The 21,620-nt window shown below is 35.8% G+C and overlaps 1 protein-coding gene across 4 annotated transcripts; it reads left to right on the forward strand.

The window, feature by feature from the left end:
• The first annotated feature begins 23 nt into the window (after positions 1–23).
• Positions 24–21,595, forward strand: TUBE1 (tubulin, epsilon 1). Of its 4 annotated transcripts, none has more exons than XR_826760.1 (12): positions 24–128; positions 224–297; positions 1,375–1,427; positions 4,416–4,473; positions 9,225–9,340; positions 10,433–10,554; positions 13,660–13,847; positions 14,060–14,235; positions 15,013–15,153; positions 18,766–18,906; positions 19,559–19,714; positions 20,085–20,176. XR_826760.1 is itself a non-coding variant. In XM_010856589.1 (12 exons), the coding sequence occupies exons 1-12, from the start codon at positions 104–106 to the stop codon at positions 20,241–20,243; spliced, it is 1,428 nt and encodes a 475-aa protein (XP_010854891.1). In that variant the 5' UTR covers positions 24–103; the 3' UTR covers positions 20,244–21,595. The 4 variants fall into 4 exon arrangements, 3 of the variants coding, with proteins under 3 accessions (XP_010854891.1, XP_010854892.1, XP_010854893.1); XM_010856589.1 differs by having other exon boundaries at positions 19,540–19,714; positions 20,085–21,595; XM_010856590.1 differs by lacking the exons at positions 1,375–1,427; positions 4,416–4,473 and having other exon boundaries at positions 19,540–19,714; positions 20,085–21,595.
• The last annotated feature ends 25 nt before the right edge of the window (positions 21,596–21,620 follow it).

Here is a 21,620-nt window from a genome sequence, read left to right on the forward strand (position 1 = left end):
AGTGACTTACGGCCGCCCCGCCCCCTTGGAGAGCGCCCGTTGGTGGGCGCGGAATACGGAGGCTGGCGCGGTCTCGGGTCCTGTGGGCTGGCCGTGCCGAAGCATGACCCAGTCGGTGGTCGTACAGGGTAAGCCTCCTTGGGAGGATGGGGACCCAGTCGCCGCCGAGGCGAGTGGCCCTTTTTTCCGCCTAATGTCTGTTCTCTTTCCTTCCTGGGCACAGTGGGCCAGTGCGGAAACCAGATCGGCTGCTGCTTCTGGGACCTGGCGCTAAGGGAGCACGCCGCCGTCAACAAGGTACAGCTAACCGTAACTCCCCACCCGCACCCCAGATCTGTCACTGAGGCTCTTCCAAAAAATAAGCAAGAATCACTCTCTGTAAGCTCTTGTCTGGCCAATATTTTTATATGAGATCTTCTTGGTAGAGGGCAAACTGGGTTTTGTTTTTAAATTTTATTGAAGTACAGTTGATTTAGGGGCTTCCTTGGTGGCTCAGCGGTAAAGAATCCGCCTGCCAATGCAGGAGACGGGGGTTTGATCCCTGGGTCAGGAAGATTACTTGGAGTAGGAAACGGCAACACACTCCAGTATTGTTGGTGGTTCCCAGGTGGCGCTAGTGGTAAAGAACCCACCTGCCAGTGCAGATGTAAGAGACCCTTAGGAATCCCGTGGACAGGGGAGCCTGGCGGGTGACAGTCTATGAGGTCGCAAAAGAGTGGGACACGACTTAGCAACTGAAACAACAACAACATGGTTGATTTACAATGTTGTGGTTATTTCTTCTGCACAGCAAAGTGACTCAAACTTACGGACAAACGTTAAGGACAAATTTAAGTTGGCGTTAGACACACAACAGTCTTAAGGAACACTGGCCAGAGACCTTAGTCTTAATGCTCAGAGTTGCATCTTTGTCAGGGTTCTTGGGAGGAGCAATGATACAGCATATGTGAAAGTAGTCGTTCAGTCGCTAAGTCATGTCCGACTTTGTGACCCCGTGGACTGCAGCAGGCCACTCTGCATTAATAGGTAACATGTGTGGTATTGTAATCCTTAATTTAACCAGTTAAGCTTTTTAAATGATTGCCAAGACGCTAAAGAAGCTTTCATTTGATGCACCTGTTCTACAATTCTGTGAAGACATCATTCTTCAATACCGTCAGCTGAATTTAATCCAAAGATCTCACGATATTTCCTCTAGATTGGAAGAATGAATCTAAGCATTTTATGATTATTTGCTTTTTTTAATTGTAGCTGTATGCCAGCCTTTAAAGTATTGTGGGATAATTAAATTAATAATCCTTAAATTAAAAGGACTTAATTTGGAAAACAGGCTAAATGTAATCAAACTCCAATACATATATTTTTTCTTTTTAGAAAGGGATTTATGATGAGGCAATAAGCAGCTTCTTTAGAAATGTGGATACCAGGTAAGATGGGGTTAAAGTTTATCACATAGCATAATGATTATTTTATTATCAGCAGTTTGGGATACAATTTTTCAAAGGACAATAACAGTTGATAGCTGTAAAGAAGTTGTCCATCTTTTTGTTTGTTTTTCTCATTATTGAAAGCATATTCTCTTGTCATTAATATTCTCATATCATTCAGCAGAGCAGGACTACGTTTCCTTTATATCCAGAAATAAAAAGAACCTTTAATGTGCGTTCTTTTACTTGACCTTGAAATAAAGTTTCACTAAAAGGAATGCTGAAAATTTTCCTGAGACTATCTTGTTAATGCATTCAATAATTGCTGACTTTTGAAAGAAAACTGTACTGTTTACATTCCTGTGATATTACTTGTGGTCAGGAGTATTTGCTCTACAAATAGAATGTGCTCAAAAGAAACAAAGCAGATGTTGTCAGATTAGTTTTGTTAATTTAATAAAGAGTATATGTAAATATAGAGCTTCCCAGGTGGCTCAGTGGTAAAGAACTCAATGCAGGAGACGCTGGTTGTTTTCCTGAGTCAGGAAGATTCCCTGGAAATGGCAACCCACTCCAGTATTCTTATCTGGGAAATCTCATGGACAGAGGAGCCTGGTGGGCTACAGTCCATGGGATTGCAAAAGAGTTGGACACGACTTAGCGACTAAACAACAACCACAAATACGTAAGTACTCTTTTACCTGAAAGAGTAATATGATGTTCACGGTATTTTTTCTAAGCTTTTAATGTTAAGTCATGAAGTTCATGCATTCTCAAAATGCTTAATAAAATAAACCTGCTGGGCTTGAACTGAAAAATAAATGGTTTATATGAGTTTTAATCTAATAAAAATTTCAGTTCTACTTTGAATTAGTTGGTTGGATATCTGAGGCAGTTATCTCCCAGGGAAGGCTAGTTAGGCCCCACTTTTTGGTGAATTTCAGATTTTGATCCTCAGGCTTGCAAACTCAGAAACTTCATTGACACCTTGAGAATGGGTCCAGTGCTCTCCAGTACAGGCAGAAAACCAAACTAAAATGAGAGATTAAAAAGCATAAAGTCAATGTAGTCATGGACAACAGGAACTATAACTCAAGACTAGATACTTATTATCTTTCACAGGCACATTCTGTTCTGTAAGAAATGTATCAGGAAATCTAAGTAATAGAAGGTTGCTTAGTGACCATGGAATCAGACCAAAGTAAGTTAGCTATATTACCTAACTTGATGACTGGTGTTATTTATCTTTATTAATATGGAGACATCTGTCATATAGACTAGGTTTCCTCTTATTTGTACACTGTAATATCTTCTCCCTGAAATACTATTAAGAGATTCAAATTTGCCTTTGCATTACTTCCTTGTAGGTAGTATTCTAACTAAATTCGTACTCCCATTCCCTCTGTAATATTCCTTTTATTGTTACGTAGTTGAGACTCAGCCTGGAAGACATTCTCTCTTAATAAGGTGATTTTACATAACTATATTGTCATCTCCTTGGTTTGTTTTATAGTTTAACCTGAGAGCATTCTTATTTCCCTAGTATCAAGTTTGAAGAGAGAGCCTTGGCATCTTGCTCTTCTTTCCATGTGCTATGAATACATGCAGCATCTATTCCACAAAGTAGTACAAAAATTCTTTTTCAAGAACAGGACCACATCTTTTTATATACTTCTTTATCTATTTGAGGAAATTATCATACCTTTTTAATAGCATGATAGGAATTTACCTATATCAAGAGTTGGCAGGCCTGTCCTATAAAGGACCAGATGGTAAATATTTTAGGTTTTGCAAACCATAAAGTCCATGTGCCACATCTCATTTAGTCTGCTGTGATAGCATGAATGCAGGTGCTGCTGCTGCTGCTGCTAAGTCGCTTCAGTCATGTCCGACTCTGTGCAACCCCATAGACAGCAGCCCACCAGGCTCCCCGGTCCCTGGGATTCTCCAGGCAAGAACACTGGAGTGGGTTGCCATTTCCTTCTCCAGTGTATGGAAGTGAAAAGTGAAAGTGAAGTCGCTCAGTCGTGTCCGATTCTTCACGACCCCATGGACTGCAGCCTACCAGGCTCCTCTGTCCATGGGATTTTCCAGGCAAGAGCACTGGAGTGGGGTGGCATTACCTTCTCCGGAATGCAGGTATAGATAGTACATAAACAAACGATGTGACTTTGTTCCAGTAAAACTTGTTTTCACCAGTAGCTGGTCAGAGCTGGCCTGAGGATTATATTTTATCAACTCCTGACCCATGGCATCATCTATATTCAACGCAGCTTTCCTTCGTATATTCTGTCTTGTAAACTATACTATATTGACCTGTACACTATTTGTGGTCACAGATTTAGTTACTTTGGTAACTTATCTTCAACATGAAATTCTAGAAACAGCCTTAGATACTCAACAGTATATAACTGGTAGTTAGTTGATGTGTGTTTGGCTACAACAGGAAGCCTCACTAATGGTGCTTAAACAGTAGATGTATCCAGTTATGTCACATTCAAAGAAAACTGGAAATCGGATGGTCTCTGTCTGGAGAAGTGCCCTAAAGACCAAGATACTGTCATATTGTTTCATGTGTTGGTTTTTTGACCTCATGTTTTTTTACTTGTAACTATAAAATGACAGCCTCCACTGCCAGGAATCCCATCCATGTTCATATTCAAGATAGGAAAAAGGACCAGCTGCATCTGGTCATTTTTATCAGAAAGCTTCCCAGAATAGCTCCTTTTTATCTCACTACCCAGACCTAGATTTAATGGCCAGCCCAAACTGCAAACAAAGGCAGGGAAATAAGTACCTCACTTTTTCAGCCTGATGGGAGATGGGTAAGGGGGATGGAGGTTAAGAATGGCGCCTTGGTTGCCTTTTGTGTCTGCCTCTCTTGGCTTATAAGTAGCTTTACTCTACAAATGGAAGTTAACCTTATTATCTAATAGCATCATTACCCATGGGCTATCTTATGACTTTCTCTCATGTTTTACCTTTCAGAGTGGTTGGTGATGGTGGCACTATTTCCAAAGGGAAAATTTGTTCTTTAAAAGCACGTGTAAGTTGTATACACTTGGATTCTTATATTGCATGTGTTTTTAAAATAACTGTACTTCTGTAACTATCATTAGAATAAAATTTTACTTTAACTTCTTAACTTTTAAAAAACTATTTGCTAAGCCACATTTAATATAAATATTATTAAGCAGACATATCTCCATGAAACTTCAGGGGAAAAATTTTGTGCTTAAAAATGCTGCATATTTAGCATTTTTTGTCTATTTCCCCTAAATAAAAGCCATCTTAACTCTAAGCCTAAAATACGTTCTCAGTCCAGTTGCTCAGTCATGTCTGACTCTTTGCGACCCCTTGGACTGCAGCACACCAGGCTTCCCTGTCCATCACTGACTCCTGGAGCTTGCTCAAACTCAGGTCCATCAAGTTGGTGATGCCATCCAACCATCTCATCCTCTGTCATTCCCTTCTCCTGCCTTCAGTCTTTCCCAGCAGCAGGATCTTTTCCAGTGAGTCACTTCTTCGCATCAGGTGGCTAAAGTATTGGAGCTTCAGCTTCAGCATCAGTCCTTCAGTGAATATTCAGGACTGATTTCCTTTACAATTGACTGGTTTGAGCTTGCAGTCCAAGGGGCTTTCAAGAGTATTCTCCAACACCACAGTTCAAAACCATCAATTCTTCAGCAATCAGCTTTCTTTATGGTCCAACTCTCATATCCATACATGACTACTGGAAAAACCACAGCTTTGACTAGATGGACTTTTGTTGGCAAAGTAATGTCTCTGCTTTTTAATATGCTGTCTAGGTTTGTCATAGTTTTTCTTCCAAGGGAGCAAGTGTCTTAATTTCATGGCTGCATTCACCATCTACAGTGATTTTTGAGCCCAAGAAAATAAAGCCTGTCACTGTTTCCCCATCTATTTGCCATGAAGTGATGGGACCTGATGCCATGATCTTCATTTTTTGAATGATGAGTTTTAAGCTAGCTTTTTAACTCTGCTCTTTCAACTTCATCAACAGGTTCTTCAGTTCCTCTTTGCTTTCTGTCATAGGGTGGTGTCATCTGCGTATCTGAGGTTACTGATATTTCTCCCGGCAGTCTTGATTCCAGCTTGTGCTTCATCCAGCCTGGCATTTTGCAGGATGTACTCTGCATATAAATTAAATAAGCAGGGTGACAATATACACCCTTAACATACCCCTTTCATTTCACTCCACTGTTCCATGTCCAGTTCTAACTGTTGCCTCTTGACCTGCATACAGGTTTTTCAGGAGGCAGGTCAGGTGGTCTGGTATTCCCATCTCTTGAAGAATTTTCCAGTTTATTGTGATCCACACAGTCAAAGGCTTTAGCATAGTCAATGAAGCAGAAATAAATGTTTTTCTGGAATTCTCTTGCTTTTTCGATGATCCAGCAAATGTTGGCAATTTGATCTCTGGTTCCTCTGCCTTTTCTGAATCCAGCTTGAACATCTGAAAGTTCACAGTTCATGTACTGTTGAAGCCTGGCTTGGAGAATTTTGAACATTACTTTGCTAGCATGTGAGATGAGTGCAGTTGTTCAGTAACTTGAACATTCTTTGGCATTGCCTTTCTTTGGGATTGGAATGAAAACTGACCTTTTCCAGTCCTGTGGCCACTGCTGAGTTTTCCAAATTTGCTGGCATATTGAGTGCAGCACTTTCACAGCATCATCTTTCAGGATTTGAAATAGCTCAACTGGAATTCCATCACCTCCACTAGCTTTGTTGGTAGTGATGTTTCCTAGGGCCCACTTGACTTCACATTCCAGGATGTCTGGCTCTGGCCCTAGTGGAGTGATCACACCGTTGTGGTTATCTGGGTTATTAGGATCTTTTTTGTACAGTTCTTTTGTGTATTCTTGCCACCTCTTCTAAATATCTTCTGCTTCTGTTAGGTCCATACCATTTCTGTCCTTTATTGTGTGCATCTTTGCATGAAATGTTCCCTTGGTATCTCTAATTTTCTTGAAGAGCTCTCTAGTCTTTCCCATTCTATTGTTTTCCTCTATTTCTTTGCATTGATTACTGAGGAAGGCTTTCTTATCTCTCCTTGCTATTCTTTTGAACATTGCATTCAAATGGATATATCTTTCATTTTCTCCCTTGCCTTTCACTTCTTTTCTCAGCTATTTGTAAGGCCTCCCCAGACAAACATTTTGCATTTTTACATTTCTTTTTCTTGGGGATGATTTTGATCACCACCTCCTGTGCAGTGTTACAAACCTCCATCCATAGTTCTTCAGGCACTCTGTCTGTCAGATCTAATCCCTTGAATCTATTTGTCACTTCCACTGTATAATTGTAAGGGATTTTATTTAGGTCATACCTGAATGGTCTAGTGATTTTCCCTACTTTTCAGGTTAAGTCTGAAGTTTGCAATAAGGAGTTCATGATCTGGCCACAGTCAGCTCCCAGTCTTGATTTTACTGACTGTATAGAGCTTCTCCATCTTTGGCTGCAAAGAATATAATCAATCTGCTTTTGGTATTGACCATCTGGTGATGTCCATGTGTAGAGTCATCTCTTACATTTTGGTAGAGGGTGTTTACTATGACTGTGTTCTCTTGGCAAAACTGTTAGCCTTTGCCGTGCTTCATTTTGTACTCCAAGGCCAAACTTGCCTGTTACTCCAAGTATATCTCTTGACTTCCTGCTTTTGCTTTCCAGCCCCCTACGTGACTTCCATCACCAGACGCAGCCACTACTGGGCGTTGTTTTCACTTTGGCTCAGCCTCTTCGTTCTCTCTACAGCTGTTCCTCCACTCTTCTCCAGTAGTCTGTTGGGCACCTACCGACCTGGAGAGTTCATCTTTTAGTGTTGTATCTTTTTGCCTTTTCATACTCTTCATGGGGTTCTCAAGACAAGAATACTGAAGTGGTTTGCCATTCCCTTTTCCAAAATACATTCTCATGGAGGTTAATTTTCATTTGAATATGGTGAAAAATTTCTTTTCATCATAGTTATTGCTCCCAATACAAAGCATGCATTCAGCCATATTGTAGTGAATACATATCATAACCATGTAAAAACTCCTGAACAAAAACACTTCTAGTCAGTAGCTTGTGTTTAGTCTCAAGCTAATTCTAACAACACTTCTGTTCTGTGATTGTGTCTCTGCAACAAACTGCTTTTTCCAACTGTTGATCAGTAATATTTGATTATGACAAAAATAAAGGTAGTTTAGATGCTATGGAAATAATTGAGATGATAAGAATCAGACCTGGAGGAGTGGCTGAAAGAATAGAGAACAGTAGTGTTGTGGTACCTGGGTACCATCTCCTTGTGTTTTAGGAGACCATGTGCTTATTAGGATAATTGATTAACCTAATTAGAATAATTGATTAACCTTTGGTATAGTTCATGCCTTAGGGAGTATGTTAGTCCCTACCAGATCTTACTCAGCGATAAAGAAATGTTGACTTTTCCTAGTCCACTCCCAGTTTGAGCTCTTTCTCACCACCATACCAGTGAGCAAGGTGGGAAATGGAGGAAACACTGTTGGGAAAGGGTAAATCAGCATGTTTCTGTAGCCTTTGACTTTTTTCCTAGAAAGTTTTCTTGCATTTCTCCTTAGTAGTCTTGGTATCATATGGTTACTATCACTGAAGAGTCTAAACTTTAAACGATAACTTGGTAGTTGGGTTCCTCCCCTGTGTCCAATATCTTAGGTTAACAGGCAAACACTCAGAATTTGGTGAATCCTGTATTACAAGTAGGGAAGGCTGAAAGGCCTGATAGCTATCACCAGGCAGCTCTGGAATAAAATAATAAACATCAAATCTTAGAAGCTGTGACTCCAGACCTAGGCTGGCTAAGTGAGGAGAATAATTCCTTCCAATTGCCATTAACTTCCAAGGGAGACACAGTGGTCTGATATGACAAAGGAAAGATCGAAAGAGTTATAAACTGTCAGGGTTTAGTGCTAAGTGACTATGAAAATGGTGATTCTCTCAAAATTGACTTCAGGAGGTTCTCATCTTCTTTTTAGTAATAGATGTTGTCTCCCATGCCAGTAAAGCTTGTGGCATTTATGAGTTTGTGAATTTTTATTGCGAGTTTACTGGTGGGGAGGGACACCGTTGTCATCTTTGACATCTGTCCAGTACCTTGGCTTTGCACATATAAGTAGTTTACTGATTTGAACTGGACAGTTTTCAGCTGTGATTTCATAAAGAATAGCATGGTTGTACCTAGTGAGCAAATACATTAATGCACCCTACATTCATTGAGAATTTTTTCTGGTTAAGGTTACCGTCTAGACTTCTGAGACCTTGTTCTCAAGAAATTTATAGTCACATAGGCACATAAATCATACATGGCTGAGTGACTTTTACTATAGCTATCCGTACTTTCCCCTGGAGAAGGAAATGGCAACCCACTCCAGTATTCTGGCCTGGAAAATTTTATGGAAGAGGAGCCTGATGGGCTACAGTCCATGGGGTCACAAAGAGTCGAACACGACTAAGCAGCTAACACTAGGCATATGCATAAAAGAATTGTTAGAAAACCAGAGAGAATCATTCAGTTCCCTTTTTTCCTTCTTATTCTTTGGATAAAGGTTCAGAATCCATCTTTTCATTGTATTCCACTTTTGGAGCAGAGTGAAATTAATTTTTTAATTTTTGTAACAAATTCTATATAAAAGCCTCAAAGATTTGATTGGGTTTAAATTATAAAAAGAAAAATGCAACTATAAGCTCAAAAATGATTTTTATTTATAGAGTGACTAAAGAAAAATATGCTGATTACATTTTATTTCTCTTTCTCAGGCTGTTTTGATTGACATGGAGGAAGGGGTAGTAAATGAAATTCTTCAGGGACCATTGAGAGATGTATTTGATAGTAAGCAGCTCATCACTGATATTTCTGGCTCGGGGAATAATTGGTGAGATTTTGCCGAATGTAAAAATCAAATGTCATCTGAAAAACATGAGGAATCTTAGTTTCATTCTGTTAGGTCCTACTGACATGAAAGCAAGATGTAATTTGCCATGCCTCACACTAGGCCTTTCAGCCCATCATCTTTTCCTTCATAGATGATGGTGTTTCACAATGCCTGGAGGCTATCTGCATCCTAGTTGTTTCTCTGTCTCTCTCTTTTTTTTTTTTTTAAAGAAAAAGATGAATCATGAAAAATTCATTTACTAAAATTTCTCCTTGTAATTTGATTCTTCATAAATGCTAGGTAGTGACAAAAACTGCAAGTATAAACTGTTATCTTACCTATTACTATAGGTAATAGTAAAGATACTATTAAAGTTTTCCTGTCAATCAGATTTAATAGAAAATGATCATACAAATACCGAGATGCAAACCAGCATGTATAACTTATTCTGTAACTTTTGAGTTACACCTGACCACATGTTGTGTGGAAGTCATTCTTGTATTTCAGTTCACCATAATAATACTTGCAAATCTGGGCAACCAAAAAGGCTTGCAGAGCCTCATGAATATTAGTACCAGATGAAGTGTGTGGCATTTCATCTAGTACTAACATGATGTGACCGATGTTTTTCTCATATTTTAAGCCTAAGGTCCATTTAGAATTTTTTATTTTTCATGTCTTTCTAGTTGACCACAATCTGCTTTTTAATACATAACATACACCATAGTCAGAGATTAAGTGAAGATGAGGAAAAAAATCTATGTAACTAAAACTCATTTTGTTGTATTTATACCTTAAGATAAATTTTAAAAACTGTAGTTTAATATCCATTGATAGTGAACTATCTTACCAGGTTATTTTTGGATTATAGTTTTAAATATATATATGTGTGTGTGTGTGTTTATTTGCTCAATTTTCTACCAAATATCTTTGAGATTATATAATATGATTTATTGATATTAAACAGGAATAGAATTTACTTAAAATGGTAAAAATACCTTTTCAAGTTTATAGTCTTTTAGGTCAGAAATAATAAAATCTTGAAATAATAAATGCAAGATTTTTTTTTTTAATCTGTATTCTTTTTTCTAGGGCTGTGGGTCACAAAGTCTTTGGCAGTCTTTATCAGGAAAAGATTTTAGAGAAGCTCAGAAAGTCAGCAGAGCACTGTGATTGTTTGCAGTGTTTTTTTATAATACATTCCATGGGAGGAGGTAAAATTATTCAATCATTTGTCTATTACAGTGTGAAAATGCAAGTGGGTATTCATTTTGCCAACATTCCAGGCCTTTACTTTAAAAAGATAGAACCATTAAGAATTAAGAGTATGTTTATGAGTGCATGTACATAACAGCTTTTTATCTTAAATTTTTGTCAAATTGTGCCACTCTGACCATTTTTTACAAACTTAAAAGCATTTAAAGAGCCAATAGAACTGAATCTGAAAAAGCTTTTCTTCTGTCTTTAGTGGAAAGTAGATTTCAGTATTAGCTTTTTGAGAATGCTGCCTTTCTCCTAAGAGTTTCCTTATGTGAGTCTGCATCCTAACTAGAGCTAATTATTTGTGCATATTCGTAGATGTGCTTGCAGAAGAGTATCAGTACCCTTTCTTTAACCATCTTCAGCCCTTTCTTGTGTTCAATAAGAGAAATAAGTAAAATAAATCCTCTTAGCTCCTTTAAATCATTCCTTACATGGTAATTAACCACCTTAACCTAGAATAAATGATCTGCATTGCTTTCTTTCTCAGGGAAGCCTGTACCTTGCAAGTGAAGTATTTTGCTCCTCTGTTCCATGAAGTAGAAACTGGTCATAATTTGTTAATTTCAAAAGAGAATTAGCCTATTTTAAAAGAAAATTTGCCACACTTTTTTCCTCCAAGCTGAGATTAAGATTTTTATATTCAGCAGGTTATGTACAATTGACTTTCATTATTATTCAGTATGATAGTATTTGAAAATTAAAATTGCAGTGTAACCATGCCTTTAGAAGGCCATTATAATAATTAAATTAAGAAACTAGTTTTCTTTCTACTGACATAATTAACCTGCAGATTTTGAGTAAGTTTTCCAAAAAATATCAGTTTGATTTATAGTTCTTTATGGTACCTTTTTATATCCCTTTATTACTCAGAATCTCAGTAGATTGTACTTTATTCATAGTTCACTGAAAATGGCAAATATACTTGAAACAATATTGAAGATTAAAAATGAAGTCTTTTCCCACATCTAATCCCTAATCTCTCTCCTCACAGATAGTCAAGTTTGCCAGTGTCTCTCCTTCCAGATATTTTCTGTGCACATTTTGTGTGTTTTTACATAAACAAGATCATGCAATACGTATTACTCTACCATATTTTCACCTTAAATTGTTTCTGAACATTTTTCAATATCAGCCCTGTCCAGTTGTGTAAATATATAATTTTTGAAGCCAGTTCCTCATTAATGGATGTCAAATTGTCCATGGTTTTTAGTTACGACATAAAGTTCCCCAGCGAACATTTGGTATCTGCATCTTTGTTCGTTTGTGCCACAATAGCTGTAAACAATATTCCAAGATAGGAAAGTGGAACCAAGGTTTGTTGGTACATTTTAAGTTTTGATTGATACTACTAAAGTATCTTGCCACAATACTGCACCAATCTGTATTATTAGCAGCAATTTATAAGAGCTTATTTCCCCACACTGTCACCAACACTGCATATTATAAGACATTAATATATTCAAAATTATATTGTGTTAATTTGCATTTTTAATTAGATGAAATATTGAGTATCTTTATATCTATTTGCAATTTAGTTTATTATTTGGTTTATTTTATTGTAATAATTATTATAATTTCTATCCTTCGCTCATTTTTCCATTGCATTATTCATGTTTTTTACTGTTGATTTGTAACTCTCTTTATTAAAGAAATTTAGTCCTCCATCATATGTTTTGAAGATTTTTTTCTTGGTTTGCCTTTTTTTTCCATATATATGGAAAGAGGAATTTTATTTTTAATGGAATCAAAACTGTCTTTCTCTGTAATGGCTTTGGTTTTTATAATGCTTAGAAAGTCCTTATTAAGGATTAACCCAAAAAAATCTCTTTTTAACCCAAAAAATCTCCATCACTTTCATCTAATATTTTTAACATCATAACTTTTTAATATTTATTCACATGGGGTTAGAGCATTGGCTTTTAAACTTTTCTTTCATCAGAATAGCAAGAAGTACATTTTATATCACAGCCCAGCACACACACACAAACATGTACAAACTAAAACAGATTATTTACCCACACTATATGTGACTTACTAATATTTCTTTTGTTTCATTTAAGAAAAGAGAATACTAGTCGTGGTCTTATAAATTAGGTTTATAACCCACTAACGGTTCACAAGCCATACTTTGAAAACCACCAGGATAAAGGATTACAGTTCTCTCTAAGTTCTTAAAAATATCTGAATTTGTGTAAATAGAACTCTGTGTGTCAGAAAGTTACCTGAATGGAATTCTTAGAGTTTCTGCTTTTAGACAGATAGTAAAAAAGTTTCCTGTTTTAAAATTATGTAAATTATAGTTGGTCATGCTTAGCTTTAAACCGTTTTAACTCCGTGTTTTAAGTTGCTTCATATCATGATACCATTCATCATTAAGATTACGTAGGTGCTACACTAAAGATATCAAGATAGTTTGGTTTTTTTAAGTTGCTTAACATCAAGTGTAGACTGAACACTGTCTCAGGTGAATATTTTACTCTTCGATCAGTTCTCTTGGCATCGTATGCTGCTAAGTCACTTCAGTCATGTCCCACTCTGTGCGACCCCATAGACGGCAGCCCACCAGGCTCCCCCGTCCCTGGGATTCTCCAGGCAAGAACACTGGAGTGGGTTGCCATTTCCTTCTCCAGTGCATGAAAGTGAAAAGGGAAAGGGAAGTCGCTCAGTCGTGTCCAACTCTTCGCGACCCCATGGACTGCAGCCTACCAGGCTCCTCTGTCCATGGGATTTTCCAGGCAAGAGTACTGGAGTGGGGTGCCATTGCCTTCTCCGTATAGATATAATTTAAATGTAAAAAAGTGTGAAGTGTAGAAAGGTCTCTTATCATCATAGCCAGACCCTGAGATTGAATTCATGACTTTGAGTCTCACTACCTATATTGTCTTCATTTCTTTATCTGAAATTAATTAGATAATATATATATATAATCACAGGTATGAGTTGAAAATTGTATTTAATAAATATTTTTACCAAAAATACCCCACAGAAATTCAGGTTCTTTACAATTACATTCTGAACCATTTATGCTGTTTTCTTTTTGAAATCTTAATCCTCAGGAACAGGATCTGGACTTGGCACATTTCTTTTAAAGGTGCTCGAGGATGAATTCCCAGAAGTATACAGATTCGTGACTTCAATTTATCCTTCTGGTGAGGATGATGTCATAACCTCACCTTACAATAGCATCTTGGCAATGAAGGAACTTAATGAGCATGCAGACTGTGTTTTGCCCATTGACAACCAAGTAAGAAATGGCATTGTAATTTACGGACATATTGTGTATACATTCAGGCTGTGTCATGCTTGTGTGTTTATGTGAAACAATCTCCACTTTTCAGCCTTTCCATCTAAGAGAAAAAATAAGTTTAAATTGATTTTTTTTGTCTTCCTGGAAGAATTGTCATCTATGTCTTCCCTTCTTAATTAGCTTCTTTCCCAATATTTTTCCCTTAAAAGTCTTTATTTGACATCATTAGCAAAATTGACCTCATGGTGAATTCTGGAAAGTTGGGTGCAGCTATAAAGCCAAAGAGTCTGGTTACTTCAAGTACTGGAGTTTTTAAAAAGCGGCAGGAGAAACCTTTCGATGCAATGAACAACATTGTGGCAAATTTGCTGCTCAATTTAACAAGGTAATTCTATTCACAGTGTACCGAAGGGCAGTTTAAAACTTCACTGTGCTTTTGATGATGTTTTACAGTAGCATTTTTTAGTTAGTCTAAGTTATAGAAACTTCTTTAAAAATTTTATTTAAAAAATTTTAGTTTGTCTAGTATTTTCAGATCTTTGAATGATAGATCAGAATTTTATTTTCGCTGACTCCAGAGCAGCATTTTCCCCAAGAACATTCCATGAAATAGTAATAGGTGTTAAATGATAATAGGTTTTGTGGGAGATACTTGAGAAACACTTTGGTTAGACAAAAGCAAACTTTTTTCTTTTCCTTTCTGTAAATTAACCTTTTAAACCAGCTGATATATAACTTTATTAGCTGGTCCAAAATATTTGTTTGACTTTGATCTAAAAGATTACTTTGGCATTATTCCAAATTATAGCACATATAAGCAAACCCTGGGGGAATTTATTAATAGTAAGATTTATAGAATTAACTATTGAACTATATGTATTTGATTCAATCTGAAATCTGTTTTAAGTAAAAATTTATGTATATAATTAACAAATGTGGTCATGTGTCTGGTTATACTTTAGATAATCCAGAAATAAGAATTGCTGTAGATGTTGTGTTATATTTTAATTATCTTTATACATTATGTTCATGATACTAAATTTCAGTAATACAGAAAAAGCATTTATTCTCTACTAAAGTACAGTGTAAGAAAGTAAGAAAGTGCCTGCTGATTAAATCAAGCTACATTAATATTTTTCATGTTTTAATGTTAATTTTTTAGCTCTGCCAGGTTTGAAGGATCCCTTAATATGGACCTGAATGAAATCAGCATGAATTTAGTTCCTTTTCCTCAACTGCATTATCTTGTTTCAAGCCTAACACCTCTGTATACACTGGCAGATGTTAACATTCCTCCTCGAAGGTAAGATGTAGTAACTGTATTTCAATTACTTGAGGATTCAGATTACTTTAAAAATAAACACATTTTTAAGAGATAAGTATATAATAACTCTAGCTGTTTCTACATATCATCTTCTTTGTGAGAAGTATATAAAATAGTTGATGACAGCCTTTTTCTATTCAGTGAATGCTGCTTCAGAAGTCAGTTTAAAATAAAAATTTTAAAAATAGTCTTTTTAAAAATCTGAATATTAAGTTGTTTGAAATTAAATCTAATAACTGAATTTTAAAGATATGATTTTTATTGAAAAAGATTTAACAGCTTTGAAGTCTGACATACTTAAGCATGAATGCTAACTCTGTCACTCATTACAGGACCTTGGGCAGGAGACGAACTTTTAGTTTTCTCATCTTTAAAAATGAGAGTCAAAGTACCTACCTCATATGCGTTTTGGGTGTATTAAATATGAGTATCTTTTAAAGCTCTTACACAGTCTAGCACCGTAGAAGGCCTACAGATATTGCTCTATCCAGTTGAGTTTAGTCACTCAGTTGTGTCCGACTCTGTGCGATCCCATGGACTTCAGCACGCCAGGCCTCCCTGTTCATCACCAACTTCCAGAGTTGACTCAAACTCATGTCCATTGAGTCAGTGATGCCATCCAACCATCTCATCCTCTGTCATCCCCTTCTCCTCCTGCCTTCAATCTTTGCCAGCATCAGGGTCTTTTCAAAAGAGTCAGTTCTTTGCATCAGGTGGCCAAAGGATTGAAGTTTCAGCTTCAGCATCAGTCCTTCCAGTCAATATTCAGGACTGATTCCCTTTAGAATGGACTGGTTGGATCTCCTTGCAGTCCAAGGGACTCTCAAGAGTCTTCTCCAACACCACAGTTCAAAAGCATCAATTCTTCAACACTCAGCTTTCTTTATAGTCCAATTCTCACATCCATACATGACTACTGGAAAAACCATAGCTTTGAATGTTTGGACCTTTGTTGGCAAAGTAATGTCTCTGTTTTTTAATATGCTGTCTAAAGTCTCTCACTGTTTGCATTGTCTCCCCATCTATTTGCCATGAAGTGATGGGACCAGATGCCATGATTTTAGTTTTCTGAATGTTGAGTTTTAAGCCAACTTTTTCACTCTCCTCTTTGACTTTCATCAAGAGGCTCTTTATTTCCTCTCTGCTTTCTTCCATAAGAGTGGTGTTACCTGCACATCTGAGGTTATTGATATTTCTCCCAGCAATCTTGATTCTAGCTCATCCAGTCCAGCATTTCTCATGATGTAGTCTGCATATAAATTAAATAAGCAGGGTGACAATATACAGCCTTGACGTACTCCTTTCCTGATTTTCTTTGTTACAGTTGTTATATATCATTTCCAGAATACCTTGTTTTGTAATTTAAGTATAAAAGTTATATCAATTTACTTAACAAAAAATGTAGTTGAGTAATACATAGTATATACAGTGATGATGAACTTGATAAGGTCACACTGACATTCACAGTTGACTGAGGAAAAAGGTCTTGTCAGACTCTGTTAGAGGAAAATCGGAATTCCCTGGCAGTCCAGTGGTTAGGGCTCCAAGCTTCCACTGCAGGCAGCCTGGGTTCCATCCCTATTGGGAGAACTAAGATCCCTCATGCTTCACTGTACAGCCCCAAAAATAAAATAAACTCTTTTAGAGGGAAGTATGTAAGTGATAAAGTGAAAACTAGATTACAGATCTTTTTTTAAGAGTTTAAATTTAAATTTTGTCAAGCTAATTCTATATTGTGGAATGTCACAGTGATATTGATTAAATTTTATTTGAGCAAATAGCCAACTATGCCAACTAGTAGGCACAGTCTCTTTTTCTGTGTGAGATGCTAATGAGCTTAAGCAACTTGCACAGTTTATTGAACATGGGAGTCAACCATAAACGTTTGCTTTTATTATCAGCCCAGCATATTAAAAATGAGTATATTGGTGAAAGATACACCTTCACTGTGGACATACAGAAGGTAAAGTGGTGCAAACTCTATATTGTACAGTAATGATTATCCAGACATTTAAAGTTAATCCTTAAAAGCTAAAGACATGTAATTTCTAATTAAGTTCAGCATAATCCTCCTTGGTATATTTTGATAAAAATACCATGTCAACATTTAAAATGTTTGTTTATATAATTATAACTTGTTAAAGGTTTGTTTTTAATTAAAACATGTTAGGAAAATCTGTGGAGAACTTTAAAAATGTTAGACTCTTAAGAAACTAATCACAATGCTCTTTCTAGCTTTGTGTTCGTCTCCTTTTTGCCTCTGCTATACTAGAGGTATTTCAAAGGCCACCATATCTACATACAAACATATTTATCCTTAAGCAAATGATAAATTGTTTTAAAATTACACTGTTAAAAGGCATAGTTTTAAAACTTTAATGTATTAGTAGTCTCCAATAACTAAGAATGATTTTTGGTTGTGCTTTGTATTAATAAATGTCATCTAGTCTGTTTTTATCAATGAAAATAGAAAAACACATATTGGAATGTGTATATGCTCCTTTAGATTCCTTATTTCTAGTGTAAATATAAATACGCCAAGAACTATAAATAGCTCCTTGCTAATTGTTAAGTTTTTTGACAAATAGTAAATCAAGAATGAGTTTGCCTCCTTATTGTATAGTGGTTCTTAACCTTTTCTGGATTAAATGTCCAAAAGCACATACCAAAATTTTGAACACAGTAGAGGAATCATAAATCCTCCAAAGCTCACCATCCACTGAGAGAGTCCTCTATCCTTCTTACTAGAGAAGAATGAGAATAGAATATAGCCTCCAGTAGAGTAGGGAATTGTTGTTGTTCACTGCTGGGTCTGTTGCACCTAGAATGGTGTTTGGCATTTAGTAAATATCTACTGAATGAAATCGCAGCATAGTGCAATTTCTGTGGCTCTTCCTAGACAGTCTGCAGATTCAACACACAGAGTTCTGGCTAGAGTTATCAAAAGAACTTAATCATACTTGTATTGAGTTAAGTAGGATTTAAGAATCAGACTGGGGCCATATTAAAGGCCTGGGAGCCTGTATTATTATATAAACTTCATCAGTCACTTTTATCTTCCTCTCTTTAAAGAATAAAAGAAGTTAAAAGACTTCATTCACTTAAAAGTATCCGTTTTCAGGAATAATAGTAGAAAGTTGTGTCTCTTTTAGAGAACTTAGTATTGTCCTTTGATAGTTTCCTCTTAATTATTCCTAACTAATTTGTGATATATTTTATAGACAGTAGTCTTAATAGGTTTTTAATTAGTTTTGATAGTTCTGATATTATGAAGTAGATAAGCATATTGAACTAAGTAATAGTGATGTAAGTTTTAGACATTAGTACTACAGAGTTAACTGATGATTTAGTCGACATTTTGTAGCTATCTGAAATCACCAGTATATTGCAGAAGCTTTATCACCCCCCTCACAATTGCTTGATTTCCTCTCCTCATATTTACCCAGATTGCTTTGAGAAAATGATAGCTGAGATTCAGAATATAATTGTGTGTGGTTTATTTACCTACAGATGACTGTCTTTTCATCTTATAGTTACAGATAGAAGAATGATATAATATTTGTATAAACAGTGACTCTTCCATTGTTCTAGGCTGGATCAGATGTTTTCAGATGCCTTTAGTAAAGATCACCAGCTAATTCGAGCTGACCCCAGACATAGTCTCTACCTCGCCTGTGCCCTCATGGTTAGAGGAAATGTACAAATTTCTGATCTTCGCAGAAACATCGAAAGGTTCGATTTTATACTTCTCAAGATAATGTGTTATGTGTGCTGTTTGCAGCTGTGGAGCATGTAGTTAAGTAGCGTTGTGAACTTCAACTGAAGTGTGACCTTGACAAGCTACTTAGCCATCCTGAGCCGTATTTTTCCTCAAATTTAGAAAAAAATAATAGTCCAAAGTTGTTAATTATGTTATGCACATTAAATGATGAGATGTTATCTTCTCATCATTTAATGTGTAAGTGTTCAGGAAGTTTAACTATTGTTGTGTTTATTATCACCACCACTACTACACTGCTTCTTAGTTTCTTTTACTATTTATTGACAGTCTTTTAGTGAAGTTGCTTTATTGAATTTCAAAGCAAGGAAAATTATAATACCTTTTTTTCTTTTCATCCCCAGATTTCTAATGTTAAAGAATGTTTCTAGCTTCTTGAATCACCATTACAGCCAATTTAACATCCCTTAGTTCACTGTCAGACTATACTTTGATACTGCTAGTATTAAAAATTAGATAACCTACATTATAATCTAAGCACTTAGAATGGTACCATTAGTAACATCCTAGTTTAACTAATGTGGGCGGCCATAATATGGCAGACATTTTAGCACTTTAATTCTTACCTTTGAGTTTTTCCATCTCAGATTAAAACCTTCTCTACAGTTTGTCTCCTGGAATCAAGAAGGCTGGAAGACCAGCTTGTGTTCAGTACCTCCCGTGGGCCATTCCCATTCATTATTAGCATTAGCAAACAACACGTGCGTGAAGCCTACCTTCATAGAACTGAGAGAGAGATTCTTAAGGCTCTACAAGAAGAAGGTAACCATCAGTACACCTTTCAACTGTGTGTTTATTTTGGCTGTTTACAGTCCATGGAGTCGCAAAGAGTCATACACGACTGAGCGACTAAGCACACGCAAGGGGTATTCTCAAGAATTACAGGCGTGCAATACAGAACTAATATAAATCAGGCGTGATCCTGTTTGCTGTATCAATGTATTGATTTTAACTGAAGAGGAGAGGCTTACTCACACTCTAAATGAGAAATCTCATGGGTTTGTAGGATTTGGGTTCTCATTTCCCTTGTAAAGCTGAGTGAACTATCATTTTAATAAGAATATTTACATTATAGGATAGTAGTCTGTATTAAATTCCTAAAACTGGTCAGCGTTGGTTTTTTTATTTATAGGCTCATCTTCATCACTATCTACAAATTGAAGGGATGGAGGAAAGCTGTTTCACAGAAGCCGTGTCATCTTTATCAGCACTTATACAGGAATATAACCAACTGGATGCCACAAAAAGCATGCCTGTGGAAGATTTACCTAGACTAAACGTAGCTATGTGAAAAAGAAACCCCAAAGATAAAAACTTTTTTTTTTTTTTGCACATTTTTTACCCCTTTACCTTTCTGTTTCAGAATTTTTGTGATTCAGAAAGCCTAATGTGTTTTTCATATTGGGAAGACTGTCTTTAGAATGGTTTCCATTTAATTACAATTTGTTGATGATACCATTGTGTGAAATCAGCCAAGTACTAGTGCCCTAACGTCAAACATTTGTCTTCCAAAACAGTCTTGTTTTCTAAAATTAAGAGAACAGAGCTCAACATTTTACTTTATTTATAGTCTCATATTTAGTCATTTATACAGAGATAATCATGTCTGTAATAAAAAAAATCTTGTACAGATATTTTTATATTTATAATTTGTTTTCATAGTCTGTTTAAATTCTGACTCTTTAAAAGTAAATACAGGAGTAGAACATAATATAAATATTTCTTTTGTAACAGCCACTAACTTCAGGAATAGATTTTATTACAATTTAAGGAGGTTTTATTTCTTCTTTGGGTAACCACTTGTTTGCACTCAAAAGAATCACAGTTTATAATTGTATTTGTATTAAGTTATTATAAAATGTTTTTTTAATCAAACCAGTTGATTTTGTAATAATAAATGTTCACATTTTAAAACTGTTCCTTGTTATCAGTTTTGATTGTCACTATTTATATAGCAAACAGAATATTACTAAGCTTGATACTTTCTTTGAAACTTTGCAGTAAATTTAATAGTCTAGTGAAAGTGTTCCAATTACTATAAATCTCCAGTTTTAGTCTTCAGCATTAATTTATTATATATTTCAAATTCACTGATGGACTTACCATTTAAGGAAGTAATTTTGAGAAAATTTATTTTCAAGCCAAAAAAAAATCTTGTGTGCTTTCTTTAGTGTTATTTTTTTAATTTATTTCCTTTTCAAAGTAAGTGTACTGCTCTTGGTTCTTACCTTGGAAATCAAATTTTTTACAGTTTGGTATAAAAATTTAGATAACTGTCAACAGTGGTCAAAGAAGTTCCATTTTTTCCTTCCAAAAGAAATCTTAATTGATATTCAGGATAGGGCAATGGAAATAATAAATATATTTACAGCTTAATCTTACTCCTGTTTAAGATTTAATCTAGAAAATCTTATAGGATAAAATGTTCTCTTGTAAATTGTATAATTTTTCATTTCATGGAATATGCAGACAGAACCAACTATTACATAACTATACATTTTAAGAGCTCAATTTTAAGGTTTTCATATTTTACATATATTTTTAGGAGAACCTTTTTTTAAGCTTCTAATGCTTTAAATACAGTTATCTGAGAATCCAGGCATTCTTACTGTTTTAAACTAATAAGGCAAATTTGCTACCCTCTTAATACCATTTTAAATTTTGATGT

This window comes from Bison bison, unplaced genomic scaffold, assembly GCF_000754665.1.
Source record: "Bison bison bison isolate TAMUID 2011002044 unplaced genomic scaffold, Bison_UMD1.0 scf7180017864373, whole genome shotgun sequence".
In the NCBI taxonomy this organism is placed as follows: Eukaryota; Metazoa; Chordata; class Mammalia; order Artiodactyla; family Bovidae; genus Bison; species Bison bison.